Below are 22,806 nucleotides of genomic sequence, written 5' to 3' on the forward strand. Positions count from 1 at the left end.
AGAGTTTTATAAAGACAGGACACGCATTTATACAACACTTTATTCAAAAGTAAGAGCCTCTTGTTCCGTGCGTCATACCTCATTACGTTATTCACTTCATTTACAGCGATATCGTTGACTTGATTGCAAATTATTGAACAGATACCATTTAAACTGAACTGAGCCGCATGATGACATCACTGAATTCAATGATGAACTGCCTTTAACTGTCATTTTGCATTATTGACACACTGTTTTCCTAATTAATGTTGTTCAGTTGCTTTGACGCAATCTTTTTTGTTTAAAGCACTATATAAATAAAGGTGACTTGACAATTTCTGCGTCATTGCACATGTGCAGTCCTTCGAGTGTTTACATGCATGCTCAATCATATTAGAAGAGGAATAAACCACCCCCTTCAATCGGATTGAAATTTCATTTGGATCAAGCTCAATCGGATCGATTAAGGTGTTTATATGAACGGTTTTCAATCCAATTGAGCGTCAATCCGATTTCAAATGGATTGTTTGGGTGCATGTAAACGTAGCCAGTGAGTTTTGCAGTGCATCAGTCCAAAAGCTCCCTTCCATAAAATAAGTGTCTCACACAGCTCCAGGGGCCTTTGTAAGAAAAATATCCATATTCAAAACATAATAATCACTTTAATCTAGCTTGCGACAAAAGTTGTACACGGAAGCAGTTCCAGGCTGATGACGTATGAGGGCATAGCCGGAGAGTCTTGTGAAAACCAACATTTGGAGCAAAGGAAGCGAAGTTTTCTTACTTTAGCAAAGGAAAACCAGTCTCCTCTTGGCTTGTATAGAAATCCTCCAACATTGTTCTTTACAAATCCTCGTTTTGTACTTTTAATTCGTGACCGTTGACACTTATGAGCGGCACATACGCAAAGCTGACCTCATACATCATCCACCTGGAACTGCTTCTGTGTACAACAGTGAGCGCAAGCTAGATTAAAGTGATTATTACTTTTTAAATATGGTTATTTTTCTTACAGAAACGAATCGATTCGCTACAGGAGGCCTTTGTTCACCCCACAGAACTGTGTGATACACTTTTTATTAAGGATGGGCGCTTTTTATTTAACTTCTTTGGGACTGTGCAACACCCGTTGAGTGGCATTAAACAGCTTGAAAGATCAAAGACAATTTTTAATACAACTTCGACTGGATTCATCTGAAAGAAGAAAGTCATATACAACCTAGGATGACTTGAGTAATTTATGGGCTAATTTTCATTTTTGGGTAAACTAACCCTTTAAATTATTAACAGGTACAAGTGGTACTGTAGTACTTGTACTTTTTTAAAGCAGAATTTGAAGGTATAAGAGTATTTGAAAGATTATTTAAATGCCATTTGGCTATTGATAATACTATTAATACTATTTTTCTTAAAAATGATTCAGAAATAGTAAAAGTGGTTAATTGTATTAAAGAGTTTTCCTCATTATCAGGTCTTAAAATGAATATAAATAAATCATTGCTGTTTCCACTTAAAATGTAACTTAACGCAATTACACGGTGTTCCTCTATAACTATATATAACACGGTAACATATTTAAGAGTTATTATACATAAAGATGAGAATGAACACAATGTGCTCAATTTCAAGCCTATTATTAACAAAATTAAAATAAAAGGTAATATTAGGCTTTAATGGTAGGGTATTACTATCCAAAGCAGAAGGGACATCAAAATCTGTTTATGTGTCTTTAGCTTTAGATATGCCATGTAATGTGTACAAAGTGAAAAGGACAAAATATTTTTTTTATTTTTTTTATGAAGGAATAGACATTATTTAAGAAAGGAAATGTTATGTAAACAAAAAAGCAAAGGTGAATTATCTGTGCTTAGTTTTGAATCTTTAAATAACACATTCAAGGCTAACTGGTTAATTAAATTCATGAAAGAAAATGACAGCATGTGGTAAACATTTCCAAAACATGTTCTGCGTGATGTATTTTATAGATCCTCTGTTGAGACGTGATTTAAAAATCATTAAACTGCCTGTGAAATTAGCTAAATTTCACAAAGAAGCTTGATTGGCCTGAATTCTGGTGTATATGCACAACTTTTCCACAAATACATTATTTAGAATAATAAATGTATTCGATATAAAAATTGATTTCTCTCCTATAAAAGTTGGTATAAAAATTATATTGTGTTAGACAACTTTTAAATTCAAATGGTAATTTATTATTTTAATATGTGACTTCTTTTATCTTGTCTGTTTATTCATTTATGTTTGATAGGCTTTTTAAAAACTTTTTAAAGGTCCAAAGATGTTTCTTTTCTCTGGCTTTTGGTTTTTATTTTATTATAACAATTTTAATTATGTACACCACTGTTCAAAAATTTGGGATCGGTAAGATTTTTTTTTTTTTTTTTTTTAAATAACAGTTTTCTATTTTTATATACTTTAAAATGATTTATTCCTGTGGTGGTAAAGCTGAATTGTCATCAGCCATTGCTACAGTCTTCGGTTTAGATTATTTGAACACTCTGATTTATTATCAGTGTTAAAGTTGTGCTGTATAATTTTTGTTTGTTTGTTTGTTTTTTGGAAACTGTGATACTTTTTTCAGCTTTTCTGATGAGTAATAAGTTAAAAACAGCATATATTCAAAATGATAAAACTCTTCTGAAATCAGGTAAAAACCAAAGACAGGTTCATGGGTTCACAGAGGTCAACGCCTCTTAGCGGAAATTTGGGTTTCAATTATGACATGATCAAGCCTTGTTTGCTAATGGGACTTTGGGAGTTTATTTAAATCTTTAAACGGAATGCATGAAATTCAACCATGCACTGTTTGCCCACATTAAAGGTGGGGTATGTATTTTTTCAACATGGTAAAACTGTGGGTCTTTACATGTTCTAAAGAAATGCAGCAAAAACTGACATCTTAACATGGCTAGAATGTGCTTGTCGTGCAAAAGGAAGGTGTTCAAAATTGAACACCTTCAACACAGACAAACAGTGTGAGTTGACACGGTAAAATTTCACATGTTCACAAGTTTAAAGACTTTTGGCCCCATCTGCCTTCACCAACTCACTGGTTTAAAACAAGTGTGCTTCACACATCATGAGAAGTTAAGCCAAAAACACTGCCATTTCGTGGCTGGCTGCAGTATAGGTCATAAACCCCACCCTCTCCATCATTTTAGATAGTTCATCATGCTGATGTATGCTCATTCCAAACGAATCGCTGATGGCCTGAAACAAGATATAAAAAACAATAAAAATGGGGTGTGGTGTCATGATTGTGTGCTTGAGACTGGGTTCTGTGGGTTTTAGGCGGGATTTTGATACTGCAGCTCCGCCTCAGGATCCCTACTGCACAGAATTAGGCTCCAAATGACATCAGTGGTGCAAGATGACAGAGGCAATACTTATATGATTTGGCTGGTGTTGTAGTACTTAAAACCAGTCTTGGTTTCAAGACCAGTCTTAAGACCTTTTTTTTGAAGCACTTGGTCTTTTTTCTGTTTCAACCACATTTGTACTCGGTCTTACCTCTCAGACTAAGAGGACTCTGGATGTTTTTTCAAGACTGGTCAGTTTACGGTCATATGGACAATGCTATTATTTTTAAAGTGTTTATTGATTCAATATAAGGCCATTTTCATGCAGTAAATGTGGTGTTGGCCTTGACTCTGTCTCGTCATGCCTTGGTCTTAGTCTCGTTTTGGTCTTGGTCTCAGCTGAGTCTTGGTTCAGGTGGTCTTAACTACAACTATAGTCTTGGCCTCACTTTTCTATAGTAGAAGGAAGCCAATAATCACCTTCCACATTTACTGGCACTCCATGAATTAAAACAAAAAAAGCCGCAAACACTACCAATCTTCACCAATCACATTTACAAAAGTGTCCATCTCTCTGATGAGGTATTTAGATTTTTTTTAAATTGTGTTTATCATTTATAAATCACATTTTTATTTATATGAAATTTTATCTATGGCTACACTAATAGTTAGATGACTGGCTGTCATATATAATCGAGTTTAGCCATATTCAGTTCAGTATTCATAAAAACCCTTAACGCACACTAAATCCACACTGCTTCTTAGCGGTATTTAAAGCTGTCCCATCATGCATCATGTTCTGTAAATAAAAAAAGATGAGTATGTTTATGTTGGCACAACATTTGCAACTGCTTTTATCACCACAATTACTAAACTGCATCTTCTTTAATCAAGAATGCTGTTTTACTGAACAGACATTTACATTTTTATTTTTAATGAAGTACTGAATTGAATACTGAATATCAAAATAAAGCTTTGGAAACAACAATCAATGTAACCCACTGGCCAAAGACTGCAGCCCAGAAACATCTTGCACACAGTAAAACAAGAAGAAAATTGGTAAGACATGCACAAGGCTCTGCAACTCTTTAGATGATGATTGAAAGAGGTTATTTTATCTATACATTATTTTAAAAAAAGAATATATATATATATATATATAAAATATATATATATTATATATATATATATATATATATATATATATATATGAAACACCTTTTTCTCAGAGAAAGGAGTGGATTGGATTGGATAATGATGTGAAGCCACTGGCAAACTACCAGGAACAATGTTAATTTCAATTTAAGAGTCCCACTTGATATGAAGACAACCGCTTGTGTGTGCGTGTGCGTGTGCGTGTGCGTGTGCGCGTGTGTGTGTGTGTGGTGTGTAATTGCACAAACAGTGCAGAGGATTTGAGATTTTTTAAGAACACAAAAGGGAGTTATGTCAACTACACCTTTGATAAAATATTTGTTTTGCGTACCCAATTGAACCAATGTGTTTTACAATGAGTAAGCTCATTTAAAATGTCATTTTTGACAAACACTGATTGTATTTCTTTTTTGTCACATTTAAGTGGCGTGGCACTTTAAAATAAATAAAGCCTCTACGAAATGGGACGTAAATAGCCTTAAATAAGCAACTTTAATTTTCAATAAAAAATTAATTAATTAATCAACCTTTATTTATACATTATATTTTATAATTAATAAAATTAATAAAAAATTAAGCTTTTTAAAAAATGTAAAAATTAAAAAAAAAATAAACCAAAAAATTAATTAATTAATTAATTAATTAATTAATTAATTAATTAATTAATTAATTAAAAATAAAAAAGGATGCCCATTTCCACCTAATGTAAAATAATATATGTAATTCGTATTGGTGTTCAACCTTTATTTATACATTATATTTTATAATTAATAAAATTAATCTTAATTTAGAAAAGATTGGTTTCTCTATATCAAATAAAATAAAGGTTTTGCTATGCTGAGATGTTACTTAAAATCATCTATATACTGTAACTAGCATAAAGGAGGAATTATGTAACAACAAAACATGACATTGGACAAAGATCTGTGTTTAGATGAGAATTTCCACCTAATGCTAAATGTTACCCTCTAACATGTACTTGTACGTACTGGTGTGGCACATACTTTTATAGGGGATACATTATAATGTAGGTTTTATGTATATGTTATATGTATTCTTAATTAAAATTATTATGTTTCCCTGCTAATTATTTGTTTCCATATAATAAACATTACGGCTTTTGGTGAATGGATATGCTACTTAGAAGAATCCATATAGCGTAAAAGAGGAAATAACTAAATCCATATAGCGTAATTAAAAAACAATAAAAATCATATATATATATATATATATATAATAAAAAAAAAAGATTAAAATTTGCATTCCAGACGGCTCCTTTAAATAAGCGGTGTCGTAGATCCTTCATGAATGAAGCCACGTGATCAAACATCATATGACGTCTGATGATTTCAGTACAAGAGAAAGCGAATCCGAGCAACAATAACACATCGGATTTCGCTCAAGTACGCTTCCTCTACACACATATACACGCTCATACAGAAAGGCATCTGTTATAACAGGTGAGTCGACTCGATTATTGTTACATCAATTGTGTGACAGTGTTGTTGTTGTGCTGAGTGTGCATGCACGCCTCCACTCACTCTCTTCACATAAATATACCTGAAGCAGCTGTATAAACGCACGTGTATTTATTATTCAAAATGCAAACGAGCTCCTGTGTATCATAAACACATTTAATAAGCGTGACTGGAGTCAGAGAAGCACAGCCTATGGGGATTCCCTGTGAGGATTAGAGGCATTATAGTGACAGCTAGGGGGATGTGCAGAAATGCGCGCGCGCGCGCACTCACATACACACACACATACATCAGCACAAAGCTGCTGTTTCATCATAAGGGCGCTGTGCGCTTCAGCATCAGGTAGGGCGCGTGTGTTTGTCGGTATCAAATGATGCTGTATTCATATATAAATGGGCGAATGGAGTCTTTTATTATCCAGTCTTTCCTTCAAAGATCTATGACAGGTAAAAAAAATCGGAGTGAAAGAGGGTTTCATTTGTTCGAACGCTATTCAGAAAAAAAGTGTATCGCTTTGTTTGTTTGAATCGGATCGTGGATGCTGCTGATTCATCATAATGCTGTTCGGTTTATGCATGCCTATAGCTCAGGAATCAGTTCCCGGATCTATTTATTTGTCCGTGTGATGAGTATCTGTATAGTAGACTATGACATTAAGAAGCAGATGACTTTTAGTGTGATCTCATTTGCGAGATGTTTGTTAATAAACGTGTGTGTTAATGAACGCTGTTTGTTAATGTGCAATGACCTGTTAGAATGCTTGAGTATCTGTCAGTTTTAATTCTGCCAAATGTAAATTCCTGATAAACTTTGATCACTGTCTTAAGACTGATCTAAGGCTCCTTTTCTGAATTTGCTTGCTCTTTATGTTACAATACGCATAAAACAGGAGCAGCAGGAGCAGGTTTTTGTTGACCACAATTCTAAGCATCAAGAGCACTTCTGAGTCTTGACTGCCATGAGCATAATGTGATCCATATTGAGCTGAAGGTTAGAGTGACACTGTAAAAGCTTTTTTAATATAGTGCATTACCCATGACTTTATACCCTGTCTGTACTTTAGTAAAAAAGCATGTTACATTTTACTTCTGATTTATTTTTACAGTATTGCAGATAAATGTTTGGACACAGCTTTTGTCTGGCATTGCACTCACTGTATGGTATTGCTATGTCCTGGTTACAAAACAAAAGCTGTTGCAAATTTTCAGCATTATTGCCATGAAAAACAAAGACAGTGTTCATTAAACACACACTGACGACATGCCAGGTTGTGTAATTAAGTTTAATACATTAATACATTTAACTTGGTGTCCAACTTTTCATTATATAGTTGAATCTTGTCTGAATGTATGGCAATGTGGTTTTATCCAGTCCATGTAATTAAGTTTAATACATTAATACATAATCTTTTAACTTAATCAACAATAGCTTGGGCAGACCTAAATCTGCCTTGCATATAAATCTTTTAACTTAATCAACAATAGCTTGGGCAGACCTAAATCTGCCTTGCATATATAAGGATGCCCTTTTGTGTCATAAACTCCATCTATTCATATGTAATTACCCCTGCCAGAGCAGGTAACAAGAACAGATGAGCACCTTCATTGAGCAGCAGGGGATTAGATAGCGGCTTTCTTTTGAAAGATGTATGGTCTATCGCATGCCTTCTGTAAATCCAGCCTCCCTTTTGCCTATGATACAGGCTTTGACTGGTGTTTCTATTTAACATGAGCTCATGAGCCACTCATTGGCTGAAACTGAGCTAGGACAGGAGTTGATGCAACCCAAAGAAAGTCTTTAATGAGTGGAGGAGGTGCTCCTCGTATCTTCCAATTCTTATGCCATCTCTGCAGAAATTACAGTCCCTGAAAGAGTCCTTAAGTACAGTGTTATCTGGATGCAGAGCTCTAACAGCACAGGACTCCAGAAAAGATCAATAGGGATTTGGGGGGTGTTGGGAGGGGTGTCGATGATGAAATTCAGTGTAAGTGAGGTCTTTTTTTTTTTTTTACTGCAGTTGTCTTTTGCCTGCTGTTGCTAGGCGTTTTTCTTTCTTTTTTTCATTCTTTGAGATGTAACACTGCAAAAATGTTTTATTTTAGTTTTATTCAAAGATGTTCATGTAGAGTAGAAATAACAAGGAGTAGGCCATCAGAGAGCTTAAATTTAACAAACAACTGTGTTTAAAGACATAAATAACTCTCACCGGATGTCACAGAATATTTTTTTTTTTTTATTCATACCACATTATAGTGCATTCTAATTTCGGCTAGTCTGGAGTAAGAATGGAAATAGTATGTAAACTGACACATTCTGATTTTGGTTCCTTAATTTCAGTTCCTTAAGTTTACTTTTTCTTTCTCCCATGTACATTGCCCTATCACAAAAGAAAAATGCAGATGATCAATAACTCATTTTTTATTTTATATATATATATATATATTATATATATATATATATATATATATATATATATATATATATATTATATATATATATATATATATATATATATATATATATATATATATATATATATATATATAATATGTAAGGCCCCCCCCCCCCCCCCATAGATGACCTCTTTTAGCTGGTCAACAGACCATTCAAACTTGTTAATTAATTGCAGTACAATGTACACATGCTCAATTTATATATATATTTTTTGATTGCTTTAGCTTGTCTCTTTTCCTACATGCAGGTCTTTTCCCAAATCCCATTTTCTAATCACATTTGTCCTCCAGGTACATTCTCTCCTCTTTATTCTAACGGCGTTCTAGTATTCAGCTTGTATGATAACTCAGATATTTAACTTAATTTTTGGCAGCTTTACTCCAAGTCCAAACGTCTCCCCTGTTATTTAAGTCTGACATGAAATGAGTTTATGAAAGCTTAATTTTCTCATTCTAGTTTTGCATTCTAAGCCTTACCCATGTTTGCGGCTACAAAATCAATACAGCATTGAAAAAGAATCTTTTTACTATGTTTCAGGGTGACTCCAAATGTCAATAATGAATCTACCTTTCATTGAGTTCACAAATTCAATCTCTTTGCCGAAGTTGGACTCCATTGTTATCACAGCTGACTGATTAGGCTTTTTCCTGAAATGCAAGCAGGGTTGACTTTGAGGGAATACTTCTCAAGATATTCTTGGCCAGCCCTACTCATCTATCGCTGCAGTTTCCCCTATCAACAGTGCTACTCTTGGGTTATTGACTGTTAATGGTGCATCATCGCTTCTTCACTGCTGAAAGAATAATTTGCATCTCTTCACGCTCTGAATAGCCTCCAGTTTATGGCTTCCCTGCCCTCTGCGCATAAATTGATGCCCGTCTTGAAGAAACACAACCTCAGCCATCAGCCGAGTCTGATTTTTAATTTGCAGTTAAATGGTGCTCGACACATGCAGCTTGTTTGATAATTGACTTGACTCTTTTGAAGGGAGAGATGATTAGATCTGCAACACCACTACTTGTTTTCTCTTCTTTTATTTCTTTTTTAGTTGTGCTCGATGAGGCATATAAAAAAGAAGTGCTGATCATGCATGAAATTAAAAATAGGGTTTCTAAGCCAGTGGCAGTCTTAATTAAGGGGCACCATGGCTTCCGAGAGGTCAGCAGGTTGGACAATATCTTGAATGTACATTAGTGTGCTGAAACCTCATGGCTTTCACTAAAATATACAAGACTTTTTCCATTATCATTCCATTGTTCTTCTCACTAGCTGTGCTCTGTGTCATGAGTGGTACAAGTGGTGGGCTTATGGGGCTTAAAGGGATAAAGAAATATATTCACTCTATATCATTCCAAAACTGACTTACTTTCTAAGTCTCAGTGTGCTTGTGTGTGTGTTTTGTATGTGTGTCTTAACAGTGCAAGTCAATGGTCACCACCAAACATTCTTCAAAATTTCCTCTTTTGTGTCCCTTGAAGAATGTAATGTGTCAAGTAATAGTCACTTTGGATAAAAGCGTCTGCTAAATGTAATGTAAATGTAATTCACAAGGAACAAAGATGAGGGTGAGATGACAGGATTTTAATTTTGGGTGAACTAGGGCCTTTAATTTTAATGCCCAAAGTGTTAAATGACTGGTTGTTTCTTTTTCAACTTAGACAATATATAAATTAATAGGTTTTAAAATATGTGGTATTTAAGATAAAACATGTTTTTGAACATTCCTTCGAACTATACCTTTGCATTTTTTAGAAGTATGACTTGAGGAGTAAGGAAATCCCTAGAGCTAGTGCATGTAGATAATATAAAATTACAAATTAAAATAATCTACAACATGACTTGAAATAATGCCTTGCTTTATCAGGCACACATGGAATCTGTGCATCACAGAAAGTCTAATTTTGTCTAACTTGAATGTGCTTTTTAATCTGCCAATAACAGTAAACTATAAGCTCTGTTTAAAACTTTTAAAAAACTTTAATTCTGTTGACCTTCCTCAAAAATCAGGACAGGAAAGTACTGTAGTGTTGACCCTTGTGCCTTTTTATTATTTGACCTACAGTAAGCCTCCCCCATAGATGACCTCTTTTAGCTGGTCAACAGACGATTCAAACTTGTTAATTAATTGCAGTACAATGTACACATGCTCAATTAATATTCTTTTTTGATTGCTTTAGATTGTCTCTTTTCCTACATGCAGGTCTGCAAGTCTGACATGAAATGAGTTTATGAAAGCTTAATTTTCTCATTCTAGTTTTGCATTCTAAGCCTTACCCATGTTTGCGGCTCCAAAATCAATACAGCATTGAAAAAGACTCTAATCTTTTTACTATGTTTGAGGGTGACTCCAAATGTCAATAATGAATCTACCTTTCATTGAGTTCACAAATTCAATCTCTTTGCCAAAGTTGGACTCCATTGTTATCACAGCTGACTGATTAGGCTTTTTTTCCTGAAATGCAAGCAGGATTGACTTTGAGGGAACACTTCTCAAGATATTCTTGGCCAGCCCTACTCATCTACTATCAACAGTGCTACTCTTGGGTTATTGACTGTTAATGGTGCATCATTGCTTCTTCACTGCTGAAAGAATAAAAGTACTGTAGATTATTTTAAGCCTGCTTATTGCTGACTTTAGAAATTAAACTGAGAAGAAAGTATTTCAATAAAAATGCATTTGTATCACTTTGCAAGTATCTCATTTAAAGGTTCATATCTTTAAATGTAAACAGCATTTGTTGGAGCCATGGTTTGTGTGGTCAGGCAACAAGAGTGTTCTGACAAAGAGTATTTTATGTTAACATCAGCATAAAATACATATCAGAAGACTCATCTTGATGAATGTTTTGTAGTTTAAATCAGACATTCTGAAAAATCCTACTCTTCTGAATGCACAAAATGTTATAAGAAGAATCAACTCTGCACCTTCAAACATAGATAAGACACTTTGCTTTTCAATGCCTTGGTGTTTAGTATGCAGGAATCAAGTATAGCTGTGATTTAGAGCCTAGAAGTTGATACATTGCTTTGTGTGCTACTATGGCTGGTTCATCTTGTTAAGGAGAACTGAAGCTATGAAACACTGCGTATTTGTGCATTTTCATTTTAATTTGGTCACACTTTAGTTTGGGAAATAAGTCTCTCTATTAACTACCACTTTTACCTCAATAAACTCCTAATTTACTGCTTATTAATGGTTAGTAAGGTAGTTGTTACAGTTAGTTTAGGTGTGGGGTCGGCTTAAGGGATCTAAAATATGGTCATGCAGAATAAGGCATTAAAAAGTATTAATAAACAGCCAGTATGCTAGTAATGTGCTAATAAGCAACTAGTTAATAGTGAGAATTTATCCCTAAACAAAAGTGTTACATTTATTATTATTTTTATTTATTTATTTAGTTATTTTTGCTGTGCTTGTTGTTATACATCTTGTTTTAGTTTTTAAATGTAACATGAAATTAGTAATTCAGACTGTTAAAGCTATGAAGTTGCAAATACAGTTACTAAGTAGCTTGCTTATTACATGCCAGTTTACAAAATACAAAATACTGCCATATTAACGAATCACAATCACATATTTCAGAGATCAGTGTAAAAACCTCAGGAGCAGTGAAATTAGTTTGTTTTCTTTTATTGGTGGGTCACATTGTGCTGTAGAGGACGGGTAAATGGGGCAGGTTGGTGTTTCTTTAGCATAGCCCATCCCAATGGCATCCATCTGTGTACTAGTCCCTGAGGCCTTGGTTAAGGAAGGCAATCATTAACACATGACACTGGGACACAAGGCCACAGTGCTTTTGTTGGCTCAGCGTTTATCATATGTATATGTACTGAAATTTATTTATCATTGCATGTATCTCTAGACCTTGCAAGTTCTAAACACCCTCTAAATTTATGAATGCCGGCAGGGTTTGAAGGTTGGAAATGATTGCTGTGGTCATTTGAGTTCAGCTACACAGCCTCCTAATTGGTGCCTTGGTTGGGGTCCTTGCTGAGATCAGGGGTTTTTACCCTTCGTTTTGCAAATAGCCCAAATGTGCTGATGACACATTTTTCACAAGGCTGTTTCCTCCATCACCCCCCATGTTCCCTCGTTATTGTTTTTTGCCCTCTCTCTTTCTCTCTCTATTACTTCACCTGCTTTCTTGTAAGTGGCTTCACTCAGCATTTTCTGTTTTCCTGTGGATCTAATGTCTGTTCTCCACAGATAATCAGCTCTGATTTGTCAGAGTTTTTCTCAGTGGTTTTAGTCAGCTATACGCTTGTTTGACATCATGTGTCTGTCACTATTTCTGGGTCTGATCGGATCCCAAAGTAAACAACAAACAGTTCTAGTATACAGTAATACTGCAGGAAAATCATCCTAACCTTTATCTTCATACCTAAATATAAGCTGACCAGACAGTTATTCCAGCCTGGAGACTGTAGTGTACACTGTGAGTTTTAAAAGCTTAGCTTAAATGTGTGCTATGAATAAATAGTGCTCATAAACAGCTGTTGAGATACCTCCTCACTTCTCCTCTTTTAAAACATTTTTTTTCTTTTTTGTGGCAAACTTGTTAATTTGTGGTAAATTTGTCAGACTGCTAGAGGTTTGCAGTTCTTCACTATTAATGATAAACAATATAACAATAACAATAAACAGTCACTATTGGCAAGTAGTTTTGTGGCAAATATCTACTGCTGGAAACAATTCCAGCTTTCTCTAGTGTCCAGCAAACCTGTAGCAACAATTTCTATACTTCTGATGTATGGTGTCCACTACAGTGGACAGATATATACATTTTAATCCATTTTAATCATCTAAAGTATGTTGTTTCATGCAAACCACCGTCCTAACCTTTGACCCTTACCTTACCTTTGACTGTCTTCTTTATATGTAATTGTTATTATTTTTATTTAAAATATCAAAATATTTGGTGAAGCAGAATATTTAGCATTATCTTCTGTTGTAAAATACATAAATTGGGGGTGGGGGGGGATACAATAGGAAATGCTTATTGTATTATTAATGTTCAAATATATATGTTAAGTCCACACACACACACACAAGCAGGTGATTTCAGCATGTTTGGCAGCCAATAGTGTGGCAGAAAGCCACCAACCCAAAAGGTGTGTGTGTGTGGTTGTACAGAGAGAGAGAGAGAGAGAGAGAGAAAGAGGCATGTCTTATAGCTGCTGCTGTCTCTGCCCATGTGACAACATCCCCACTGTGACACATCTGCTTCAGTTCTATCCCTGCATGCTCTTCTTAGAGCATCATCTCTGTTAGTCAAGTCAAGTCACCTTTATTTATATAGTGCTTTTAACAATACGGATTGTGTCAAAGCAACTGTACAGCATTAATTAGGAAAATAGTGTGTCATAATGCAAAATGACAATAGTAATTACTCAGTTAAAGGCAGTTCATCATTGAATTCAGTGATGTCATTATCCAGCTCAGTTTAGTTTAAATAGTATCTGTGCAATCAAGTCGACGATATCCCTGGAAATGAAGTGTCCCCAGCAGCAAGGAACCAAAACTCCATCAGTGACAGAATGGAGAAAAAACCCTGGGAGAAACCAGGCTCAGTCAGGGGGCCAGTTCTCCTCTGACCAGACGAAATCAGCAGTTCAATTCCAGGCTGCAGCAAAGTCACATTATGCAGAGGACCGAACTGGTTCCTGTGGTCTTGTCCCGGTGGCCGTCTGAGGCAAGGTCTTTACTGGGGAACTGTCTCTGTTGCTCATCTAGTTGTACTGGTCTCCGCTGACATTCAGGGCTGTAGAGGTCCTTTCTAGGTGCTGGTCCACCATCTGGTCTGGATACGTACTGGATCCGGGTGACTGCAGTGACTATCTGATCTGGATACAGACTGGATCTGGTGGCTACGGTGACCTTGGAGTAAGAGAGAAACAGACTAATATTAGTGTAGATGCCATTCTTCTAACGATGTAGCAAGTACATCGGGTGTAATAGGAAGTCTGTTTCTGTTGTCTGTTATGATAATAAGGTCTTTGGCCAGGTAAGATATTGTTTTTCCCACATTTATGCAGCACTGCTAATCATCTAGCCTATTTTTTTAGCTTAATGATATACAGTATGTTGTGAATGACCCTAACTTTATTAAAGCGTTATCCAAGCATTTTGATTAAAATAAAACCAGCACTATAATGGGTTTGTCTTTCCAGGATCTGATATTGAGGTCTAAATAGAATTGTAAATCACCGTAAACAATTGATACTTGGTTAAATTTTCTGTTTATTGTTGGTTTGGTGCTTCTGAAATGCTTTTGGTTGTTTGCAGTAATCACTTTTCATAGTTATACCTTGGTTGTTACAGCCCTGTCATTTTATGTTTTGTTCTATCTCTGTGCCGTTTTGCTGTGTCCTGATTGGTGCAGCCACATCCAGTGGTACTTAAAAAAAAGTAGTTGATGTGTTCTGGGCAAAACGTTAGCAAAGAGAGTTTGATTGTGTAGTGCAGCAGAGTTTGTCTGTAAAGAGACTTGCTTAGCGAGATTTGTTTATAGAGCGTGTTTGTAAATGCAGATTGTTTGTTTGGATTGGGATTGTGTTTGTTGTCTGTGCTTGGTGCATTTGATGTTTTCTGACTCTGATTTTGAATTGCCCTCTATAAACTCTTGTCTTTGTAAATACGTTTGCTAAATTGTTTAACACTTGTGAAGTAATGGGTCTGAAGGCAGTTTTGTTTATTCTAAACTTTCTTGATCTTCATTTATGGTAAGTCAGGTAAGTGAACTTTTTTCTTAGTTATATAGTTTTTTTTTAAATAAATAAATAAACACTATATATTTTTATTTTGGCCTAGTCATCTTCTGAAGTTGATCTCCTATTTTTTAATAAAAGCACTATTGTTTTTTAAACTTGCTGCCTTTCATGCTACATCCTTTACATCCTTTTGGCATAAAAGAGTGCAGCAGAAAACAGAACTGCAGTTAATAATGTTGCCCTGAACTGATATGTACTATTTGTGTTTCTTGCCTCAGAAAGCACTAAGAAAGAGAAGGCATCACTATATATTTTTTTTTATCATACTTAAGATTAGAGATTTGATATGAATGATACCTTAAATTATGCTGCTTGTTGAGGAGAGATGTTGTCACCTTGGAATTATAAGCTCTATCTGCATTCCTAGTGGTTTTGAGATATTGAGCTTCAAAGTTTTTGCATTCCATATACTCTATAGATCGAACATTTTTGTTTTTCAGATACAAAGCCCCAAAATGTACACAACTTAAAAAAAATCATATAATGTAAAGTCACAGAATAGGAATTTGTTAATAACTCTATTTTGACAAAAATGTCAGCTAAAACCTTATAATACCAAAGTGACGATGTGCTGTAGATGTTCTTTCAAGGCCTAATTGTTGTCACTTGGTGAATGATGAAATAGGTTTAAAAAATCCCATTATGGAAGCCTTTCATTGAGGGAGGAGCCTTTGTCATATGTAGAGAGCAGAATAGAGTCACTGAGTAACCACCCAGTTCACCCTATACTCAAAGTAACAAATGTAAAAACCACTTGTTTTTTTTTTTTGCTATGACTCTATTTTGCAATCTGTTGCATTTGACAGTTTTCAACCAGGAAATTCTATTCTATTTCATTCTATTTCAACAAAGAGAAATTAACATATATTCCATCTTAGAAATGTATTGCATGAATTAAATTGAATTTTGGAATAGATATTAATGATCAAATCATGTGTGTCCACCCTCTGTACTGAGAAACAATTGTCTGAACTTTGAGAATTCTCTATTGTATTCACAGACCTTTCGAGTGGGGCAGTGGAGAGTGGGTCTCGTGGTATGACTACTACAAACAAGGGCAACAAAGCACTAAAGGTAAGTTCAGGTGATATTTCCGGTAAAAATGCTTCTTAATTCAAATCAGCAGAAGAAGAGTATTAAACCACACAATAAATCACACTGCAATTACACTTATGGAAGCCCGTTTCTGCAACTGAATAAAAAATAAAGAAAGGTAATTTCTCACAATTCTTCTTTTTTTCCACAGAATTGCATGATAAATATGTACAGTTGCAAGTTATAAAGTCAGAACTGTGAGATATAGACTACAAATTGTAAGATTTTTTTTTCTTAGAATTTTACTTTTTAACTCTTTTATATCTCATAATTCAGAGAAAAACAATTGAGTTGTGAGACGTAAACCCACAATTAGGAGGAAAAAAAGTCAGAATTGTGAGATAAATGTCCTTTTTTAATTTATTTTTATTCAGTGGTGGAAACAGGCACATTTCCTATTGGTAACAGCAAATGCATACGCTACCATGAACTAAAAAATTAGATATATGTTATACAGCACTGAGAAAGTTAACATACTGATATGCTTTTTAACCTTAAGATTACTATTATTCTTACCCTTCCTTTTCTCACTTAGAGAGAGAACTTTACTGTACATGTGCTGGATAAGGCTCATCACTGCAGTTTATTAAAGATCATTTCAGTTGCCCTCAGTCTCCCCTGGCCTCCTTTCACTCACTTCTCTCTTGATCTTGTCCCATGTGGGTCCCTGCAGGTGAAGCGAGAGCCAGGTGAAAATGGCACAAGTCTTACAGATGACGAGCTGGTGTCTATGTCTGTGCGGGAGCTGAACCAGCACTTACGTGGTCTGTCGAAAGATGAGATCCTGCAGTTGAAACAGCGGCGGCGCACGCTCAAAAACCGTGGCTATGCTGCCAGCTGCCGCGTCAAACGTGTCACACAAAAGGAGGAGCTGGAGAAACAGAAGGCGGAGCTTCAGCAGGAGGTGGAGAAACTCGCCTCGGAAAATGCTAGCATGAAGGTGGAGCTTGATGTGCTGCGCTCCAAATATGAGGCTCTCCAGAGTTTTGCCAGAACTGTGGCCCGCAGCCCTGTTGCCACTGCCAGGGGCCCCATCACATCTGTCATAGGGCCCCTCATACCAGGAAAAGTGGCCGCCACCAGTGTCATCACGATTGTGAAGTCCAAAACAGAAGCACGGTCATAATGCACAAACGGGGAACATTTGTAAGTATATTGGTCAGCGTATTTATCAGGCACAGGGTTACTTATGTTATATGCCGTGATAAAATTCAGCAAGATGATCTGCTTTGTGACCATAAAAAATCTAAACAGACAACACTAAAGTCCCTCTGATGTCATTTACAACCCTTGTTGTTAATGAACGACAATTGTTATCAGCGTATCATTTATCGGAATATTTCACACTTGAGGTTCCACAAACATTATTAGAAAAATATGCCATATATACTGAAAAAAATTATACTACATATTTTTAAGGTAAGGGGTGGCAAACAATTTATTTTAGTTACATTTTGAAAAAAATTATTTTGAAAGTTAGTCATCTAAATGTGTTTATTTAAATGTAGCTAAGATAAATTGATTGCAACAACTTATCTTCAAATTTCTTTTTAGAAAATTCAATTAATCTTTTTTTTTTTCAGTGTAGTCACCGTCATGTTATACCAAACCAGAATAACTTGGTCCATGGAACACAAAATTTGTTTTTGTGCTGCTTTTTTCCACACAGTAGAAAATATATACTTACTAGCGAGTGTCACAAAAGTTTTTAAAATGCACCATAAATGTATCATGAAAACAGTCACATTGTAACATTTAAACCTCTTGTGATTAAAAACAAAACAACTGATGCCATTTGTCATCACTTAGGGTTACAAGTAACAACAGTAGATTACTTCTTAAAGTAGCTATTAAAGTAACACATTGCTTTTAAATTTACAAAAAAATATCTGAGTTTTTCAAATAAGTAACGCAAGTTACTTTGTTTTTCCATTTATTCATTATCACCTCTTCTATCCTCATGTTGAGTGAAAGGGCCTTTACAGTTGCCAAAAATATAACTTTTGGGTTTTTTGTTATTAAAAAAACAAATAAGCAAGCCAGGTTACAAAAAGTAACGTAATGGATTAATTCCTATAAAAAGTAACGCTATATTGCAATGCACTACTTTTAAAAATTAACTTTCCGCAACACCATTTGTTATGGACATCAAACCTAAAGCAGTGCATCTTATGACACAAAATATAAATACATGCATGTGCTAATGGAAGAGAAGGAGAGATTGTTAATGAATAAATTGAATTGGAGTGTGTTACTTATGGAAATATTTTTATCCTTTTTGGGGCTTGACAGACATGGCCACTGTATGCTTTTGGAATGACATGAACCCTCATGTCAATCCAAAAACATTAATTTTCTCATTTTGGGTTAACTGTTCCCTTTCGCGCCAACTTGAGTTACCTGTGCTTGATATTGTCCACTGACTGATATACAGATGGGGAAAAGTAAATTTATTCACTATTCTATCAGAAATGGCGGTGTTCCCTTAAGACATATGGATCTTGTAATTCACAAAGCTAGCAAAAATTCTTTTCATCTATCAGTTTTCTTTCCTGTTAAGTTCAATTCCATTAGTGGAATGATGTTTACAAGTTATATTCTGAGGAATATGACCAGGAGAGGCAATAAACTACTGTATTTATGCATGGGAGAGCAGAGGCTCTGTTGAGCTGTCTGGCAGGTGATGTTCATCTTTTGCAGACATGAGAAAGCCTTTTCTTAAAGATATCGTAGAGAGAGGAGGCATTTACTTGTTTTTAGAAAAGTTGGTAAACCGTGTTGGTAAAACTGATCATTCTAGCTTTGTTCGGCGTCGTAGAGCTGTAGTTTTGTTGTTCTGTGCTTTGTGTGGATGGGCTGGTCTCAGTTAATTTTCCCGAAGCAACCCAACACAAGCTTTATTGTTGAATTGTTAGCAAATGCTCTCTGATGTCTTACTCCAGCTACTTTGTTGTTTTTCTTTCCTGAATAAGAGAAAAAAAAAGTTTAATTTAATTTATTTATATGAACAAAAAATAGTTTGATATCAATTTTGCAATTGTACCAAAAGTGGCTTATTATTGAAGTCTGATTGCTTTTCTAGTAAGTAGGCGCGTGCAGTGGGGTAGCGCGTGGCGTGCTGTGTATGTGGTCAGGTGGCAGTGTTGTTCACTCTGTAAGTGTCCAGCTGTATGTATTAAATGAATATTATAAAGTAATATTGATGGTGTACAGAAGCCAGTTGTTCATATGGCTCCTTCCATATCTCTGTAATGAAGATGTCTTGCACTCAGAACATCTGGGTTTTGTTGAATGATATAATTTCCAGCTTTACTGCAGCTAACTATAACAAACCCAATGTGTAGCTTCATAATGGTGCATAGCCAGTCTGCAGTTCTCTTCCAGCACAGGTGGTTGGGAAAAACACAGTTTATCCTTAATGTTTGAGGGCAACAAAAATAGCAAGACCTGAATTTAAAGTTGAGGTTCTGTTCCAAAACCTAGTGAACTGTCCATTTTAAGGCATCATATATGCTCTCCCAACATGAAGACTGTTGAAAGCGACACCAAATAAGGAAGTATGGCATGGCATAGAACGAGTGACAAACTCGCTGAAAAAGAAATGCATCTATCTGTTCTCCAAACCACTATATAATAAACAGCCAATTCTTCGTGAGTAAAATAAGACAAGTAAAGAAATAAGTAGAATGCGACTTGATTTGAAAATCAATGTCAGCTGAACAGGAAAGGTGGATGATGTTATTACATTTACATTTATTTATTTGTATAGTGCTTTTCACAATACAAATCGTTGCAAAGCAACTTTACAGAAAATTACGTTTCTACTATATATTTAGTAGTAGCTTATCAGTGGTGACTGTCAGTTAATGTACATATGGCAGAAATGTACGGACAAATTAAGACGTAATTAAACAGACGATGAATAGTATTAACAGCAATTATTATATGATGCAATCAAACAATATGATGCAATCAAACTCATTTTTAAAAGGTTTGTATATAAATTAACAAAAGTTGAGTTTTTTTATCCAACACTTGTTTGTGGTATTTATTTATTGTTCATTAGACGTATTGTTGGTTAAACTTAGCAACTTTCTAACATCAAACTCTATTGAAATCAACTGTGAGTTCAGTGTTTTGACCTATATAGAATATTTTGGATCAGTCACTTACAGTACGAGGCTCTTTTTTAGTTCTGATGCTGCTTACCGTATGTCTACAGACAGCAACGCAGTCCCTCACTAGGGTTTGGAACAGAGCTATAATATTTAAAAAGTTAATTGACTGTCAACCCTGTCATCTTGCTCATGTTCTATATCTGATGGACAGATGTTGTCTTTGGATTCAGAGCAGAACTACATACAGTGCAAAGATGTTTGAAATAAGCTTCATGAGACTCCTCTGTGAGAGATGATCAGGGTAAGTGAAATGCACTAATGAAATGGGCTTATTTTAATATGCTATTCCCTGTTGTTATCTCAGGACATACAGTATGTTTAGTGTAATATAAAAATAAAAAGCACCAGAAGTACTTCATCTTGTCACCCTGATTGAAAATCAGCTGAATCAGTGAAGTGAACAGAATATACATAAAGTAATGCATATGACTTTTTCGCTCTATATTCCAAGTCGTATAAGGCTAAACAATAAAATGTAATTTATTCTTTGCAAATCATCCCCTTAAACATCAGTTCTAATAAAATGTGTTCACTCTTATACGAAATATTATGCACAATATAACGTTTATCATTCTTATTAAATTAAATGTGTAATAAGCAGGATAATGTACAGAGGCAAAATGAACCCTTCAGGGTGATAAAAGGTCTAATCCTGATCACCTAGTGGGGCTTATTTTACAGCCGAAACACATTGCTAAGTAATGAAGACAGCTTTCGTTTATGGATGAACTATTCCTTTAAGGAGAAATTAACACATTAAAACTGATTCACTGTGACAAGAATGCACTGCCCTCTTACCTCAACTCCACCTCACATTGTAGATTCAAGGCCAGATTCTGAAAACCTTTCTACCCGCCATCAGAAAGAGGTTTTGCAACAGTAAAATATGCATCCCACGTTATCACCCCATCTTGTTTTCTAGTTTTGAAAAGCACCTTTTTTAAAGCTCACATCACACATAATGCACTCAACTCATACTTGTTTCGCACAGCACTTCTCTGTGGTGTTTAATGTAGTTCTTGGATAAGTGCCACACTGTACCCTTATGTGCACATAAATTATTGATATTCTTGACCAATGATGTTTGTGGTAGTTTGTATTTTAGCACTATTGTAAAAGGACTGATGAGCAGAAAGATATTTAAGTGAGATACAGTCACCGCTGCAAAGCTAAATGTTTGTTTATTAGCTCTGTTCCAACACTAGTTAGCATCCTAGTGCATCATAAGCACATTCCTGACTCAAAGGCAGTTCCAGCAATCTGCTTTCTAAGAAAACCTGTTTTGGCCCAATTCTTAGCCTTTGTTGCATGCAGTATGTCCAATTCCAAAATTATCTTCTTTCAAAAAATTCCTCGAAAATGGTAAACATACTTCATACTTTTGTTTCATTCAGTATAGAAAGTATAGATAAACATAATTCAATTAATTAAAAAATGTGGATGCTTGGCAACATTCTTATGTCAGAATCAGTTGTAACTACAGACTGTGAGAAGCACTATCTGTGTCACTGTATGTCATTTCAGTTCCATTTCAGTTAACATGCCTATGTAGCTCACTAAGTTTGGGGACAGAGCTATTGTCATTGCTAAATTAACTGTATTGTGACTATATTCATTTAATGGCAGGCTATGCAACAGGCCTTTCATTGTTTTTATGGGTCTTGAATCATTAATGAATCCTATCAAAAGCAGAGATTTTTTTTTTCTTTCAGTCAGCACATTAATGCCAATGTTATCAAGCTTTAGGCGGATAATTCATCACTTTCTTTGTTTGCTGAGCAAGTGACTGCAAAGGGTTTTATATTTGGCACTAAGAGTAGTTCTTTGTCTCATATTCGTGGCTCAATAAAATAAAGATATCAAATGTGAGTTTAGGATTGGTGAACATTGATAGAATATGTTTTGGTTATTTTTATCAATGGGTTGTAATAAGATATATTGCAGTGCTTTGTATGAAACACCGTAACAAAATGGGTGAATTGTAACTATTTATTGATTAAATTGTTGTACTTTTTTGCAATTTAGATGCAACACTGTATTCATATTTAATGAGTGTGGATTTGAACCATGCAGTTAACCATTTTTTTCAGATGTGGCTAAGTTATTGATTTACTGTTGTACAGCTTCTTTTATTTTGTATATGACTAATAAAAATGTTTTGAGAAAGATCCAGAACTTGAGGGACTCAAATACTTTTTTTGAATATATACAGTATAATCATAGTTTCTCTCAAATTGTCATTTGAGAAATTTGTTACCCAGTTTGAGAGATATGATTATTATATAATTTAATATATTTTTGGTTATGTTCCATGGCATCGTTATTGACCCAGTTCGATTCATGTAAAAATAAACCAGTGGAGAAGGCTTATTGCTG

General features: G+C 35.0%; 1 protein-coding gene across 3 annotated transcripts; it reads left to right on the top strand.

Moving 5' to 3' along the window:
• Positions 1-5,775: 5,775 nt before the first annotated feature.
• On the top strand, positions 5,776-21,334 carry LOC109047313 (transcription factor MafG). Of its 3 annotated transcripts, none has more exons than XM_019065021.2 (3): positions 5,776-5,914; positions 16,158-16,231; positions 16,926-21,334. In XM_019065021.2, the coding sequence occupies exons 2-3, from the start codon at positions 16,196-16,198 to the stop codon at positions 17,376-17,378; spliced, it is 489 nt and encodes a 162-aa protein (XP_018920566.1). In that variant the 5' UTR covers positions 5,776-5,914; positions 16,158-16,195; the 3' UTR covers positions 17,379-21,334. The 3 variants fall into 3 exon arrangements, with proteins under 3 accessions (XP_018920566.1, XP_018920572.2, XP_042576881.1); XM_019065027.2 differs by lacking the exon at positions 5,776-5,914 and adding an exon at positions 5,998-6,274; XM_042720947.1 differs by lacking the exon at positions 5,776-5,914 and adding an exon at positions 6,251-6,378.
• Positions 21,335-22,806: the final 1,472 nt, after the last annotated feature.

This window comes from Cyprinus carpio, chromosome B3 (genome assembly GCF_018340385.1).
Source record: "Cyprinus carpio isolate SPL01 chromosome B3, ASM1834038v1, whole genome shotgun sequence".
Classification (NCBI taxonomy): domain Eukaryota; kingdom Metazoa; phylum Chordata; class Actinopteri; order Cypriniformes; family Cyprinidae; genus Cyprinus; species Cyprinus carpio.

What these genes read in the sequence shown, in the direction of transcription:
- LOC109047313 (XM_019065027.2), top strand. Translation starts at nt 6,184, where the DNA reads ATGCGCGCGCGCGCGCACTCACATACACACACACATACATCAGCACAA. An exon ending in GCTGTGCGCTTCAGCATCAG is followed by an intron (nt 6,275 to 16,157) that starts GTAGGGCGCGTG and finishes TTGTATTCACAG; the next exon opens with ACCTTTCGAGTGGGGCAGTG. An exon ending in AGGGCAACAAAGCACTAAAG is followed by an intron (nt 16,232 to 16,925) that starts GTAAGTTCAGGT and finishes GGGTCCCTGCAG; the next exon opens with GTGAAGCGAGAGCCAGGTGA.